Consider the following 14,328-nt stretch of genomic DNA (forward strand, 5'->3'; position numbering starts at 1 on the left):
GTCATGGCCTCCCTTCGTAAAAAGCTCCCAAGATTACAGGAAATGAGAGTGTGCCTCTGGAGCAGACGATAATGTAGTTGTATGATCGCCTCCTTAGTCAAGCAATTCTACCTGCACACTCATCAGTTAACGTCAAAGGGGAATGAATCCTGCATCGCCACCTTGTGGAATATTCCTTGGGTGTTGATGTTGAGGCGAGTGCCAAGCCCCAGGGGCCCTGCTGTGGGAAACTGGCTTGTCAAAGATCACACGGAAACTGCAGGTCTTTAGGACTAGAATTCAGCGTTTTATTAAAAACAAGTAGTTTAAAAACATACATGGGAGCCAAGTAAAACAAGTCATGTAAAGCATAACACTGCGTGGCCCGACAGACATGGGTTTTACTAGCTGCTTTAAAATAAAACCTATAAAGACATACCAAAGCCAATACATTTATTTTACCTGAAAATATTTAAATGGATACATGAACTGATATGGAAAAACACAGCCAGGCAACCAAATGCAGACATGTTCATTTGTTGGTGATGTTCTTGGAGATTTTCTTTTTCACTTCTGAGAGGCATCCATAGAGAGACAAATATGGGCTTCCTCAAAGCCGAGTCCTCTGATTGGCGGGGAGCTCATCCTGGTCGAGTCCCCACAAGAAGGTGCGGAGACGTGTCACCTCCTTTTGGAGCTCAGGGCTGGGGATTGGCTGGGAGAGGTCAAGGCGTGGAGTCTCATTTGGCAGGATGAGAGGCGGATGGTCCAGGAAGCTCTCAAAGATGTCTGAAAGATCAGGGTAGGAAAAGAAACAGCTGACTGAGCAGATCATTTCACTAGTTGGATTCTTACTCTTAGTTTTATTTATATTTGTGTTACCTCCACTCAGCTCTGTGCCTGGCGGAGGGGCCCAGGATGCTGGCGGGGCTCTGGTTGGACCCAACTTGTAATGGGTGAGCAGGTGGTGCAACTGGGAAGGACTTAACAAGACATGGTCCTCCTGTAGACTGGTCCAGGATGACTGGGAGACGAGAGGTTAACAGAGAGATCAGATGACAGTTAATAATCTTTGGGCTCAGAGGGCTTCCTGCACATGTAGCTGTGTTACCTGGATAAGACGAGTCTTGGGAATACACAGGAAGTTGACTGTGACTGACAGTTTCTTCATAAACTCAGAGGCTATGTCTCCAAGTCCCGCCCCCTGTAGCCAGTCCAACACCAGGTCCAAGTTTGTACGGATCTGGACTGCTCTGGACCACGAAAACAGTCCATCTAGAGAGAGAGAGAATAGGACGACAAAAATCTTTAAAGCTACAGTAGATTACTTTTTCAGTTGCTGTCACTTTCTGTGAAAGCAAACAGAACCGAGACTGCTCATGAACTGCGATCAAACGGTAAAATTAGGCAGTGCTGATCAAATATGAATCAAGATTCTGTCACTACATTGCCTATTTCTCACCTCAGATGTTTTTTGAAACATATTTTAGTGTACTGTTTAGCTGTAACATGAGAAAGTTGGTCGGGGCAGTGGGCACTGCTTCTTTTCAGCTCAACTGTTTCCAACATGGTGGCCCGGGTCACAACCTTTCTCATTTTACAGCTAAACAGTACACTGAAATATGTTTCTGAAAACATCTGAAGCGAGAATTAGGCAATGCAGTAACAGAATCTTGATTCGTATTTGATCAGTGCTGCCATGTTTCACCGCAGTTCATGAGCAGTGATTTACATGATTGACAGCTGCTCTCTCTGAAAGGACCCGTGATTGGCCGAAGTCTCCCGTCACCAGCTAGATTTTCTAAAGCTTGAAAACCAAGCCAAGTCAAGTCTTCTCTCAGACCACTTATTTAAAATAGGCTCAAAGTCTATTATAGGATTTTTCGCCCAATGACGCAAAAATTAAACTGCCTACCACAGCTTTAAGGCAAGACTATCTAACCTGTGAAAGAAGAATTAATAGATTCCTTCTTTTACGAAATAAAAGTATATTTCATAAAACACCATTGCTCAATGTAATACACTCAAAGTTTTGCCATTAAAGTCTTGCTTGGTCTGGTATGAGACCAGGAGCTTACTGTAAGATGGGGTTGCAGCGATCTATTGGTTTCAAGGTATACCGTGATACATACATAATTTGACAGTTGTCACACTATGTACATTTGCTTATCCACGATATTGAAAAAAAAACGCAACTAGGCATTCAATCTTCCCTTTGTTTTAGGTATTGTCTAAGGGGAGAATTTTTACATACTTCCATTAACAAAATGGTTTCAAGTTTCAGTTATAGTGATAAAAAGTTTGTTCAACCAACAATAACCCTTCCGTTTTCATTCCTTTCAGGCAGTGGTTCCCAACTGGTCCAGCCACAGGGTCCAGATTTCTCCTCCGTCATTAGATTAAGGTCCACACAGTTTAATACATTTGGCGTCATACTTGCGTTTGGACATGTCGTCAAGCTGGTTTGCTGTCTCTTGTCAAGTAGCTGTCCATCAGTCAATCACTCAACAGCAGGGAACGGCACATCAAAGTAAAGCTCTAAGATGAAAATTCACCTTGCTTAAAAATAAATTGTGCTTTTTACAAACGTGACTAGTTTGCAAGTCACTTGCGGTCCATTCAGAATGGACCTGTGACCCACTTCTGGACCGCCACCCACCGCTTAGGAACCACTGGTTCAAGGTACATTCTAGCTTATCATAATATGAATTATTTTATACCGTGATACTGCGAAACCGCCATAAGTTCTGAGACGGTTATCGTACCTTGAATATCTCTTACCGTTGCAACCCTAACGTAAGAAACTAGATATTGCTATATAACTACTGTTGCACTGCATTTTAGCATTTAGAGGTGCTGTATGTAACTCTGGAGAAAGACAGTTGATTGTTGAGTCTCATTCCCAGGTCGTAAAATACCAACACTTTGGGTTAGTAGTTGGACCAAACCACCAACCTAACTTTCCTTCTCCAGAGTTACAGCACCTTTACCATTATCTCCAGACCAAAACAAAAGTCACACATGCTCCCTTTAACCTTTAACCTGTGCCCTCTCACCTCTCTCCAGCAAAGTGTTGAGCAGGGAGGTGTTGGTGAAGAAGAAGAGGTAGCCAAAGGTTTGGGAGGTGAGTGGCGGGGACAGACACGCCTCCCGCGACAGCATCAAAGAACAGCGATACACTTCCACCAGCCCGGCGACTCTGGGCGGCAAGGTGGACACGTCATCCACCTCTCCTTCCTCTCCTCTTTTCTCCTCTCCCTCTGCACCCCGAGCTCCGTCCTTCTCCTTCTCTTTCTCCTCGCTGGAGAATGGGTTGGTGTCCAGGAGAGCTGGGAGGAGTGAGTACAGGGTCTGTGTGGACAGAAGGGACAGCAATATGGGTTTATTGCTGGAATGATGGACGGTAAGGGGACAGATTAAATTGGGATGGGTGAAAATGAGGATGGAGAAGAAGGTGGAGAGTTCTCTCAGTCAGTCCACCATTGAAAGACTTAAACAAAATGTTGATGGATTGCCAGAAGGTGAATCCTACTGAGTTTGGTAATCCTCTGACTCTTCCTCTTGCACCACCATGAGGTTTGTGGTTAAGATTGAAGCCTCTCAGCTGCTGTTGGGTGGATTTTCATGAAATTTGCTACAGATGTTCATGTACCCCTCTGGATGGCTTCTAAGAACTGGTGTTCCTTTGACTTTTTTCTAGCATTATCATTGGGTCAAATGTTTTATTTGTCATTTATCTGCTGTACTTTGTGATCACAACGCTAACATGTTAAACTAAGATGGTGAACATGGTAATACATGTGTTAATACCAATGCAAATTTGAGAGTGCATGTTTTAAGGAGTGTAACGCCAGTAGGTTATGAGCTGTAGGTGGGTGACTTCAACATACTGACTATGGAAAACATACACTGAACATTTGGCCGAGGGAAAAACACTGCTGAGAACATAAAGGTCTCCTTAATGAGCCATATTAAAGGAAAACTTCTGTATTTTTGAACAAGGACCTCATTTTCCCATGTTTTTGTGTCTAAGTGACTAATGGAGACAATTTTTGAAATTGTTCCAGTAATGAGAGAGACCGCTGCGGCTGCATTGTCGAAACAGACTGCGGTGCAATCCCTACAGGCGATGTGTAACATCAATTTACGTCCATTAGAAGTGCTTGTTTCTGCCTCTGACAGGCTCAGATTGTTGTTAGAAGTGTCTGACAACATCACAGAGAGCACCCTATAGAGACATGAAACGTTTTCCTTGTCTTTCACTTATACACGGTTTGTTAGTGTGTTTAACCAAGTCTCACCCAAGGTAGGTCTTGTTCTGACTGCTCTGAAATCTCACTGACTTTTCCACATTTTTAAAATCAGCGAAATCTTTCATCATGACATTGTAAAACTTTAGATAAGAGTAAGATACACTCCTTTGAACTTCAGCACAACAACTTCTTCCCATCGCTCCTCTCACCAGCTCTCACCAACATCTCCACTGTCGTATTTCCTGCAACAAGTCACCTCTTGCAAGATTTCAGAATGAGACTTCTCCTTGAACGAGACTGGGCACAATAACAAACACACTAGCAGAAGGTACGAGAAAATGTTTCGTTTCTCTGTGGCGTTTTTCTACAGTGTTGTCAGTCATGTCTCGTAATAATGTGATGCGGTCAGTGGCAAAAACAAGTATCTTAATGGCTGTAAATTGACAGTGCCCAATTGCCCGTAGGGATCACATTGCAGCCTGTTTCGCTGCTGCGGGTGGAGCCGTGTCTCTCAATACAGGACCAATTTCAAAAACTGTTGTCTCCATCAGTCATTTAGTCACAAAAACATGGTCAAATAGAGTCCAAGATTAAAAATACCAATGTTTCCCTTTAAGAAGATATTGAGCTGGGGAACAAAGGACCTTGGGAACACAGATACGCTCCCCATTTTCATTGTGAACATGTTAGTCTCTAATGTGGCTGCGTGGATGTCGGCAAGTCCCAAATCCACACTACATACTAACTCTAAACAGGTTTTTAGTATGTAGTGTGTTTACACTGGAAAAGAGACAAAAGGAAGTATACTGAAATTAGACGATATGTTTATTAAATACAGTCAATTTTCAAGTGTGCTGTTGACGCACTCTGTTCTCCCAGAATGCAAAGCACAAAGGGACCGGAGGAGCTGCTCACAGCTGGAAAAAATTAAAATAAATTGTGGGTGGTGGTGAGACAGCTCCAGAAACATCTTGGAAAACAAAAAAATATGTATTAAGTCTTCAGAAAGATATTTTGCTGTCTCTTTGTGAAGTTTAATTGGCAGTGTGGTATTCCAAAGTTGCAGTTTGATTGTGATCTGGCGTCGCATCTGTAAAATGGTAAAGTATGTTGAGTTTGTTAACAGTACATGGTGATAATTAGAAAAGTGGTGTAATGTATAGAATTAGTGTGTAGTATGGAATTGGGACACAGCTTTATGTCTTGGTTTTAGCTGCACCCGCAGCTCTGTAGCTCGCTCTGTCAGTTGGTCCGCCCACAACAATTTCCCAAGCCCTTGGTGGCCACAGTTTGCCCTAGGAGGCTGAAATTTGGCATGTAGGTCAAGTGTTTGTGTGTGAGGGTGTGTGTTTGTGTTCATGCCACTTGGTTAAAAGGGGGCGTGATAAAGGGGGGATGGAGGCACTACATGGTCGCAGCTGTTGCAAATTCAAACTGTACCTTGGTGAGGTGATACACACACTGTTGGAAGGTGTGCATGATGACGTCGTCCAGCTGCGCGAGAGCTTCTGAGCAGGTGTCCATGTCGGCCGTCAAAACTGGGTCCCCCGGAGCTTCAAAGAAAAGATCAGTGAGATGAATGATTTTGCGTCTGCTTTAGTTTCTGTGTCCATCTTTGCCAAAATTCTGTGATTATTCATCTCTTCTGAAGGATCTTAAAATCCCTCTCACCCTCAAACTCCCACTCTTTCTCCATGACCTCAACTTTGACCTGGAAGAAGTTGAGGAGCTCTGTGGCATTTGACATCCAGAACATCAGAGGTCGCAGGTCCGATGACAGTTTCTGGACATTCGGTGTGCTTATCTCACCTTCCTGCTCTGTGGAGCTAGACACATTTATGTCATGCCAAAGTTATCTTAGCTGTGAAATATTTGTGAACATTCTCCTGTCAGTGTTTTGTTTATGCTTTAAAACAGAAACACACCATACTGTGAGTAAAAATAGACCCAGTTATTATTACCCAGCTATATTTGAGCCATATTTTAACATCACCGTGTTACAATGCTTTCATCATACCACAAAAATCTACCAAAGATATAACAATGCAAGCACAAATGTATCATGAATCACTCAGCTGGAAATCTCTAAACAGAGGAAACATGACGTAGAACAAAAATGTTCTTACTTTTGCGTGGGATGCTTATCCCCAAATTCCTTAATGTTATCCTGTAAAGAGAGTTGGAGAAAGAAAAGAGACATGTCGGGTTAGTGTGGGGGTGGGGGAGGGGGAGGGGGAGGGGGAGCGGAGTCTCGCCCTGCAGCCAGGACAATTACAGCACTTTTTCCAGCAGGAGGGCAGTGACATCAGCTCATCCTCGCTCCTGTCCACAACGTAGCAGGCCACAATGAAGGGCACGTGTCTGTCTGCTGGTTTTTCTGTCTGACTGAATCTGCCTACCTGATGTTTTTCTGCCAAGCTGGTTCAAAAAGGTCATGGCCATGCTGTCATGCAATACTGTCCCCAAAAAAGTTCACGGTTCAGTTGTTACTGCAGATGAACCACCACTAATCCTATGAGGTATTTCATTATTTCAGTTACCATACCATAACACGGGGCACATTTTAAATGTTCAGCTGTTGTTTCTTAGCCAGGCTAGAGGCACAGCTCTGTGGATGGCAATATGAGTCGGTTCACTACCTAGGTTCACACCATAATATCTCAGCTGTTGGATGGACTGACATTCATGGATTCATGGTTTCAAGAGGATGAATCCAACTGACTTGGGTGATCCCCTGGCTTTTTTCTTCAGCATTACCAGCAGATTGATATTTTTGTTTTTTATTTAAACGTCTTAACAACTACCAGAGTGGTTTGCCATAAAATCTGGTTCAGTGATAACTTTGGTGCACCCCTAACCTTAGTTGAGCATCATCATCAGTTCAAAATTATGATTTGTCCAGTTCTTTGGTTTATGACCAAATACCAAGGAGCAGCCTCCGTGGCTGAAAATGAAGCCAATGCAGAAATGCCAAAAACTGCAGTTCCTCTAATGGCCACTTGAGGCTGGCTCCAGAGGCGAGTCAATCCCCATAGACACCTGTATTAAAATGCCAAACTGTACAGCAGAAATAACCTCGTTTACAGCCTGGTACAAAAAACTTTTGGACTTTATAGCTAATTTATCTATTCATGAAAACTATGAGGGTGTGAATTTTTATATAACTTGCCAGTTTAAATATTGTTTAGGCTTAAAGTTATGCAAAATTAAGGGAGTGGCTGCTGAGTGTGTTTTCAGTTTATGAAAGCTAATTGTAACATTTTGGTCTTCTAAAAAAGTCTTGTTCAGCATTTGGTTGTACTAAAAGACCTTCTAGGTGCATTTTGTTTTAATGGTTTTAAGCCTATATTTTGCTAGCATAAAATAGCATTCGCATTCACAGTTAACTATAGCTGTAAAGGAGTTGTACTAATTAAGCTAGCAGCTATCATTAGGGTTATCTCCACCCTATTGTCCAAATATGGTCCCTTCTGGCTCCAAAAATCCAAGATGTTTGTTTGTGAATTATCAAAAGATAGCCTGCTAACACACTAAACTAAGATGGTGAAAGTGGCTAACATTATATCTGCCAGACATGAGTGTGGTATCATTGCCATTGTGAGTATGTTAGCATGCCAACGTTAGCATGTAGCTTAATGCAGAGCTGTGTCTAAGTAGGATTTTCTTGTAGAGCCAGAGCTAGAAAGATTAACAGAAATCGGGTAAGAGAGAGAGATGTGAAATGACATGTGACAAAGGTCCACCTTGTTGTGGTTGTTGTGGCTCATGGTCAGAACCATAACTCTGGGGCCAGCAGGACAGTCAACATGTAATTTTTTAGATATCAAGCTGTTTTTTTAACATACCCAGACAATTTCTTTGATTAGGTTGGCAGACTTGAGTAATATCTGTGGCGTGAGAGCAGGGTCAAGGTGTTTGGAGGCATGATCTATCATGATTGACAGGAGATACGCAGGAGCTAAAGGCCCGCCTCCAGAGTCTGGGGAGGAATTTTTGGAGATTATCTCCTAAAAGAAAAGGGATAAACACAACATATGTCAACAAGGCTATTTCTTTATAATTCCGGATAAATGGATAGTTAGTAAAAACTTTTTTTGTCTCATGTCTCACCTGTAACAGAGTATCTGCGTGACGAGGATGAAACTTCAGTTCTGCCTCCGTAGATCCCAGGTACTGCCTGAGAGCTTCCTGTCTGTCCACCAGCCCTGAGGGGCAGCAGGTGATAGAGGCATCCGCCTGCCATGGCAAGGTCAATGCCAGCGGTGGAGCTGGGGTCACACGGGGGTCACGGTACAGGAAAAGGAAGTGGTTCCCCAGACCAATCACATCTCCAGGCTTTAGGACCGTCTCCCTGTAAAGTGCCACTCCGTTGTGTGTGACTGCTCCTCCTCTGAAGGGCCGCATCAGAGCTGTGATGAAATGAATATTAGATTAAGGTGGACTTTAACATAGCACCAAGGATCCAAGTATGATATGAGTTAGTGTTTTGGTACCTTGTCTAGCGGGCGCCTCAGGAACAGCTGAGTCTCTCCTGATCAATAAGTGTCTGGCCAAGAGGTCAGGGGCAGAGAGGAAGGTGTCCACCTTCAGAGGCCTCTTCCCCTTCCTCTCCCTTTCTCTATCCTTCTCTCTTTCTCTTACTGTGGGCTTCCTTCCAAAAACATGCGTATGTCCCGCCATGATATACAAAACAAAATCCTAAACAGAGCAGAAGAAAGTCAGGGAGGTCTGTTATCTTTTAAGTGCTACGGTTTATATCAATCTTCCATCTCAGAGATGTTAACTTGAACAGAAGGTGGCTGATAAGGTATGAAGTGTGTTACAGTTTGTTACAAGGGAGACCTGTGTGAGGTCATTGTGTGCGATGAAGTGATGTACACAGAGGGGTTTTATGCTTTCGTTGGATAAATTGTTGAGGCATTGTGCTGCTCTGAGGCTGTTTTGTGCAGGATGCTGAATGGGAGAGGCTTGTGGAGAGATGGAAACCCTGATGGTATGTGGCGATTACAGACATGCAGGTATGATGTCATGCACAGGGTGTGTGCACGCGTGTACGTCTGCACAGATCCTCCACAAAAATGCCTGTTAGTTTGCAAATGTGCACATCAGTGTTTATGCACCTTGCTATGGGGTATACCACCTAAATGTGCATGGGTCCATGTGTGTGGGAGTGTTGTTTGTGAGTGTTTGTGTGTGTGATATCATCTGCAAGCGTGTCTCGCCTTGCTCTGATCGTAACCCTGCAGTAACAGGAAGTAGGGTCGGTCTGTGGGTGGAAGGATCAGACTTTGTGACATCACTTCCAGGTCACAGCTGGAGTAATCCTTGTCGTCCTCTGGCTGGTTTGTCCATCCGACCTTTGCTTCAGCTCTTGAAGCTCTAATCTGGAAAAAAAAAAAAAGAAGGTTAAGAAATGATGGTCTGAACGCCAAATGCACGATTCATTCAATTTTTCTCACCACATCGTCTTCTTTACCTCTCCTGGCTGCGGGCTGATCATGCTCACAATGTTCTTCCTGTCCTGCACTCCTCCGTTGTTGTTAGGCCGGTTACCGGAGCCACGTGGGTCATTGCTGACATGGTTGCCTTGGCGACGCCGCAGACTTAGGTTCATGTCACTGATGCTCCTCCTGAGCTCTGAGTTCCTTCCACGGTGACCGCGCTCGCTCTCCTCTGGTCCGCCTCCTGATGACATCCTGCTCCGCCGCCAGCGCACACCTGTTGCCCAGACAACCAGAGGTTGGATCAGTCTGACCCCGTGTCGTGTATAAAGAGACCTGCCTGTCGAGTCTTGAACATACCTTGATAGTTCTCTCCCTCCCTCTCACGCTCCTTCTCCCTCTCCCTCTCTTCTCTCTCATAGTCTTCCTTTCTCTGGATTTCAAAGCGTCGCTCAAATCCATCCTTAGGCCGCCACATGTCCACTAACAACAAGGGACATTCCCATGGGGCAACGCTTCTCCGGCACTCTGTCTCCCATTTGATAGCTCCATCTGGCTGCTGGATGGGCTTTCCAATGACATCACACAACAGGAAGTCCTCTGGGCTGTGTTTCTGGAGAACTAGAAGGTAATGGAGGAAGGGAGGAGGAGAGGGGGGTAATTATTTTTCCATAACACCGCTGTTTATGTTTATATTAAGTCATTCCCAATTGGTTAAAAATATTTGAGCAAACAATTCCCAGTAATGGGTCGCAGCAGAGGTCCAAATGAGAGAAAATTTCCCTCTCTCATACCTGCGTCATCTGTCTCCTCCCTCTCCCTCTCAGTGTACCGAGTGATGACCTGAGCGATGAGCTGTCTAGCTGTAGAGTGAATGTTGGCCAGCAGGGAGCGGTAGTTGGCCCCACTGGAGAGGGCATCCCCGTAGATCTTGATCAGGCCCGGGGCAGAAGAAGAGGCAGGGGGCAAGTAGTGGTGGGAGGTGGGGGCAGCTGAATGAGCCCAAACCTCTCTTTCCCTCTCCCCCACCGCCCGGTCCCTGTCGCTGTTAGAGCGCCCTCGCAGGAAGAGGTGGGAAAGGCGCTTTGTGCGGGACTGGGGCCCGGCAGGCCGCGGCCTAAGGAAGGCCGGGGAAGGAGATGGGGACGGGGTAGGGGAAGCCAGCGAGGGGGTGGAGTTAGAAAGGGAAGAGGAAGGAGCAGAGGGGGCCTCGTGGAGGGAGGCTGCGTCAGAGCTGGTGGTCGACCTGAGAACAACAGAGGAGGGGAAGACAGATGGAGGAGAGAGGAAGGAGAAAGGAAGGGACCAGTCAGCTGTGAATTATGACTGACAAACAACAAGGACTAAAATAAAACAGGGAAGGGTTGACGGGATACAAATGACAGTGGGAGATAAGGTGACATCAACACACGATCTGTTCATCCAACAATCAGGCACTGGAGTCGAACTACACAACAACTGGCATCAAAGTCATGCAACAGAAGCAAAACAAGTGAGTTGAAGAGAACTTCAGTCAGACTGACTTGACAGAAATAGCGCTGGGCCAGCGACCCCCCAGCTTGGCAAAGTGTTTCCTGGGTGAGTTGATCCACAGACCCACTGGGAAATGGAGCTTTCTGAAGCGAGGACTGCCAGACCCCTCCATCTGACAGAGACACAAACAAACAAACACATGCACATATTAAGATCAAATGTGTCTTTCCACATTAATAATCTGAAGTTTTGTCAAGAAACAGCAAAAGTCACGTTTCCCATAATCTGCTTAATCTACCCCCATGCTGTAGTGAGGAATGTGTGTCAGCAATGCCAGGACTGAAACAATAAAACAATGGCATGATGTCACCATCAAAAAACAACAACAACAGGATATGTGCAGCAGGTTGTCAACAAGGTGAAAGCAAACAGAAAGAAATTAACCCAAAACACCCCTCAATCAGCCCCTGAAAATCAAAGTGTGAGCTTCCCATTCTCAAACAGGAAGCATCTTTTGTAGGACTCAGGTCCAGCTGTTACACTGACGGGGAAATACCCACTCCAAAGGTCACTGCCTGTCCTATTCTCAGCCTTACTTATATGTAAATTACCATCCAAATTAAGGCTCACACTTGCTGTTTTTTCACCTCACAGGTGGAATTTGGAGGCTTAAACAAAATTATCACCCTATGTCATACCTTGACATGTGTTTCCACACTTAGAATTAGCTGTTGTCGAGCTAGACAGAAAAAAGATGGCAGTTTTTAACCCTATCCTAGATGTCGCGGTGAAATATTTCAAAAACCATTAAATCAAAACAGTAAAGGAAATACAAATGCTTTCAGTGTTAGATTGTTAGATTTAGCACTTACCCACAGTAACTTTGGATCCTTTAATAGTGTCACGCTGATTCTCTGCCAACGAAATTCAAATATCCAGCTCAAAGTAATCTAATAACCACGTACGTATTCTTTTCCCCGCGATGAAATTCCATTTTGAAAAGGCCTAAATCTGTCACGCGTCTACTCGCACATTTCTAACTCTTCCTATCCATTACTTCAATTAGTTTGCCTCACTAAAGTACGTTTTTTCTTTCGTTTTTCTCTCTAACTGGACTAAAATCTGCTCCCTCTGGCTCTCAGCCTCTCTGCGTCTATAGATAGAGAAACAGGCCCATTGTTCTAAGTGACAGAATTTCCTTCCTTTGCTGTGGACAACACCTATATCCTGACTGAGTGAGGGAGAAAGGGAGAGATTGGTTGAGAGTGAGGGAAGGGTGAATTTACACACATATATGAATCTTTGAGACCTTATTGGGAATATCATATACTGTATTATATATCATAAAGCTACTAGATCTGGTCTGTATGAGTTGGGCAAATACGGTGTAACGGTTTCCTTCAAATAAAGTTTAATTATGTCAAACATAGCTCTCACAAGTTCCCAATAATGTGGCCATTTACATCTGCTCCGTGATTTCATGATTACAACACTTGCATCAGAAAACATATGAGGCCCAGTTTTAAGTTTTGCTGGAAAGAGGGTGAAGGAAACGCACACAGCGAGACAGGAAGCTGGAGGCAGCGACAGAAACACCTGTGATCCCTGACCTTTTCTTCGACAGGAAGATTGTGATGGAAAGAGAAAGGAGGTTGTTGCTGTGTCCCACTGCAGGGGATAGATTCTCAGAAATCTGCATTTTCAGGCCAAATATGTCATCAATGCGGGTCAGTAACCGTTGTTCCATTTCAGAGGCTCCTTCACTGCCTCAAAGTGTCACTGAAGGAGAAGAGAACAGATTGATTTAATTCAACAACATGCAACATGTAAGCTGTAATGTTAGCCTGATACTATCATCAGTCACCATAGTAATACAACAAGTCAGGTCTAACTGTAACTGACCTCCTCACCAGTCTTATTTTTGAGCAAATAATCACTACCAATAAGCTGATGTGTGACGGCTTCAATGATGTGGAACAGGCAAACACAAAATATATAAGCCTACTGAGTGATGTTGTCAGATATGTAAAATGAAATATTTAATCAAATGAATTTAAAATGAAAACTGGAGACATTAGAGTTCAACTGGTTACATCATAAAAGCTGTGTTTTCTTTTGGCCTGAGGGGACTCGTGTCAATGACTTTGACTTGAGTCAAGAATCTAATTTAGAGCCACTTGAGAACTTTGACTTGAAATACCAAAACCAAATATATTCTGTTAAGTAGGCTTTAAAAATAGACCTCTCTTCTTCATGACTAACAGAATTAAGTCTATCAACTCAACTAACTAACTTTAAGTGTATCAATGCTCTGTGGAATTCCCGCCAGGATAAACTTTTAGAAACTGAACGGCTAAGCTGATGATTTTAGAGCATTTTAAAACAAATATCTTAGATCAGAGGTTCTTAAAGTTTGATGACAGGGTGCCATTTTAGGGACACAGCATATGAAAAGTGTACACACAATGACTTGTTTACGACTTTTTAATCTTAAGTGCTATATCGTAGGCAACTGGACTTGCTTGAGTTTCTTAAAGACGTTTCACTTCTCATCCAAGTGGCTTCTTCAGTTATAATGGACTGGTGCAGAGTCACAGGCTTTAAACCCTGTGTGGGTGTGAGCCCTTACAGAGCTGTTAAGGTCACATGTGAGTTGTTGACCCACACGGTCATCATGTCTGTCACTTTTTAAAGACATTTTTAGAACATAATAACACGTCACCCTAACTATAACAGTCAGCAGTGACACAGCCTACATAACACTAGTTTTCTACGTTTTACATTTGAAAGTAATGAAATACAGACACAGCACCATGTGACACTGATTGTACCAACCCACAGCCGTTGAGCAACAGCTTCTGCTGAGGTACGGCAACACCACTTGGACAAACCACATGCAGAACTGCAGTACACTGTGATACTGGAACTATTAGTAATAATAATGTCATTTTTTTAAGTACATTTATGATGATGATTACGTTTGCTAATGATTCTTTCACATGATGTGTGGTTGTTTGTCGTAGCATAGCGCACGTGCCTCCCTAAATATGTCTTAAAATTACTGCCTAGCTGAGAATGCAGATAGACAGCAATGAATGGAGTTGTGTTGGTTTGAGAGGTTTTCATATTTTGATGCTTTTTCACACTTTTGAAATCTTGTGATTCATTGGAAGCCACACTAA

At 43.7% G+C, this 14,328-nt stretch overlaps 1 protein-coding gene across 1 annotated transcript; it reads right to left on the reverse strand.

Annotated features, from left to right (window-relative positions):
• Window positions 1-249: 249 nt before the first annotated feature.
• Window positions 250-12,331, reverse strand: rasip1 (Ras interacting protein 1). The gene is made up of 16 exons (XM_049583586.1): window positions 12,019-12,331; window positions 11,197-11,318; window positions 10,468-10,919; window positions 10,034-10,294; window positions 9,709-9,950; window positions 9,455-9,616; window positions 8,726-8,930; window positions 8,343-8,641; window positions 8,078-8,239; window positions 6,359-6,399; window positions 5,904-6,058; window positions 5,673-5,785; window positions 3,036-3,330; window positions 1,091-1,254; window positions 862-1,003; window positions 250-768 (listed from the first exon to the last, which is right to left on the reverse strand). Exons 2-16 carry the CDS (start codon window positions 11,316-11,318, stop codon window positions 590-592), a joined length of 2,994 nt encoding a protein of 997 aa, XP_049439543.1. The 5' UTR covers window positions 12,019-12,331; the 3' UTR covers window positions 250-589.
• Window positions 12,332-14,328: the final 1,997 nt, after the last annotated feature.

The sequence above is a fragment of the Epinephelus fuscoguttatus genome, linkage group LG8 (assembly GCF_011397635.1).
Source record: "Epinephelus fuscoguttatus linkage group LG8, E.fuscoguttatus.final_Chr_v1".
In the NCBI taxonomy this organism is placed as follows: domain Eukaryota; kingdom Metazoa; phylum Chordata; class Actinopteri; order Perciformes; family Serranidae; genus Epinephelus; species Epinephelus fuscoguttatus.

Coding starts and splice junctions, on each gene's coding strand:
- rasip1 (XM_049583586.1), bottom strand. CDS start 11,318: ATGGAGGGGTCTGGCAGTCCTCGCTTCAGAAAGCTCCATTTCCCAGTG. Junction 10,295..10,467: donor GGAGGAGACAGATGACGCAG/GTATGAGAGAGG, acceptor ATTACCTTCTAG/TTCTCCAGAAACACAGCCCA. Junction 5,786..5,903: donor GAAAGAGTGGGAGTTTGAGG/GTGAGAGGGATT, acceptor TTTTCTTTGAAG/CTCCGGGGGACCCAGTTTTG.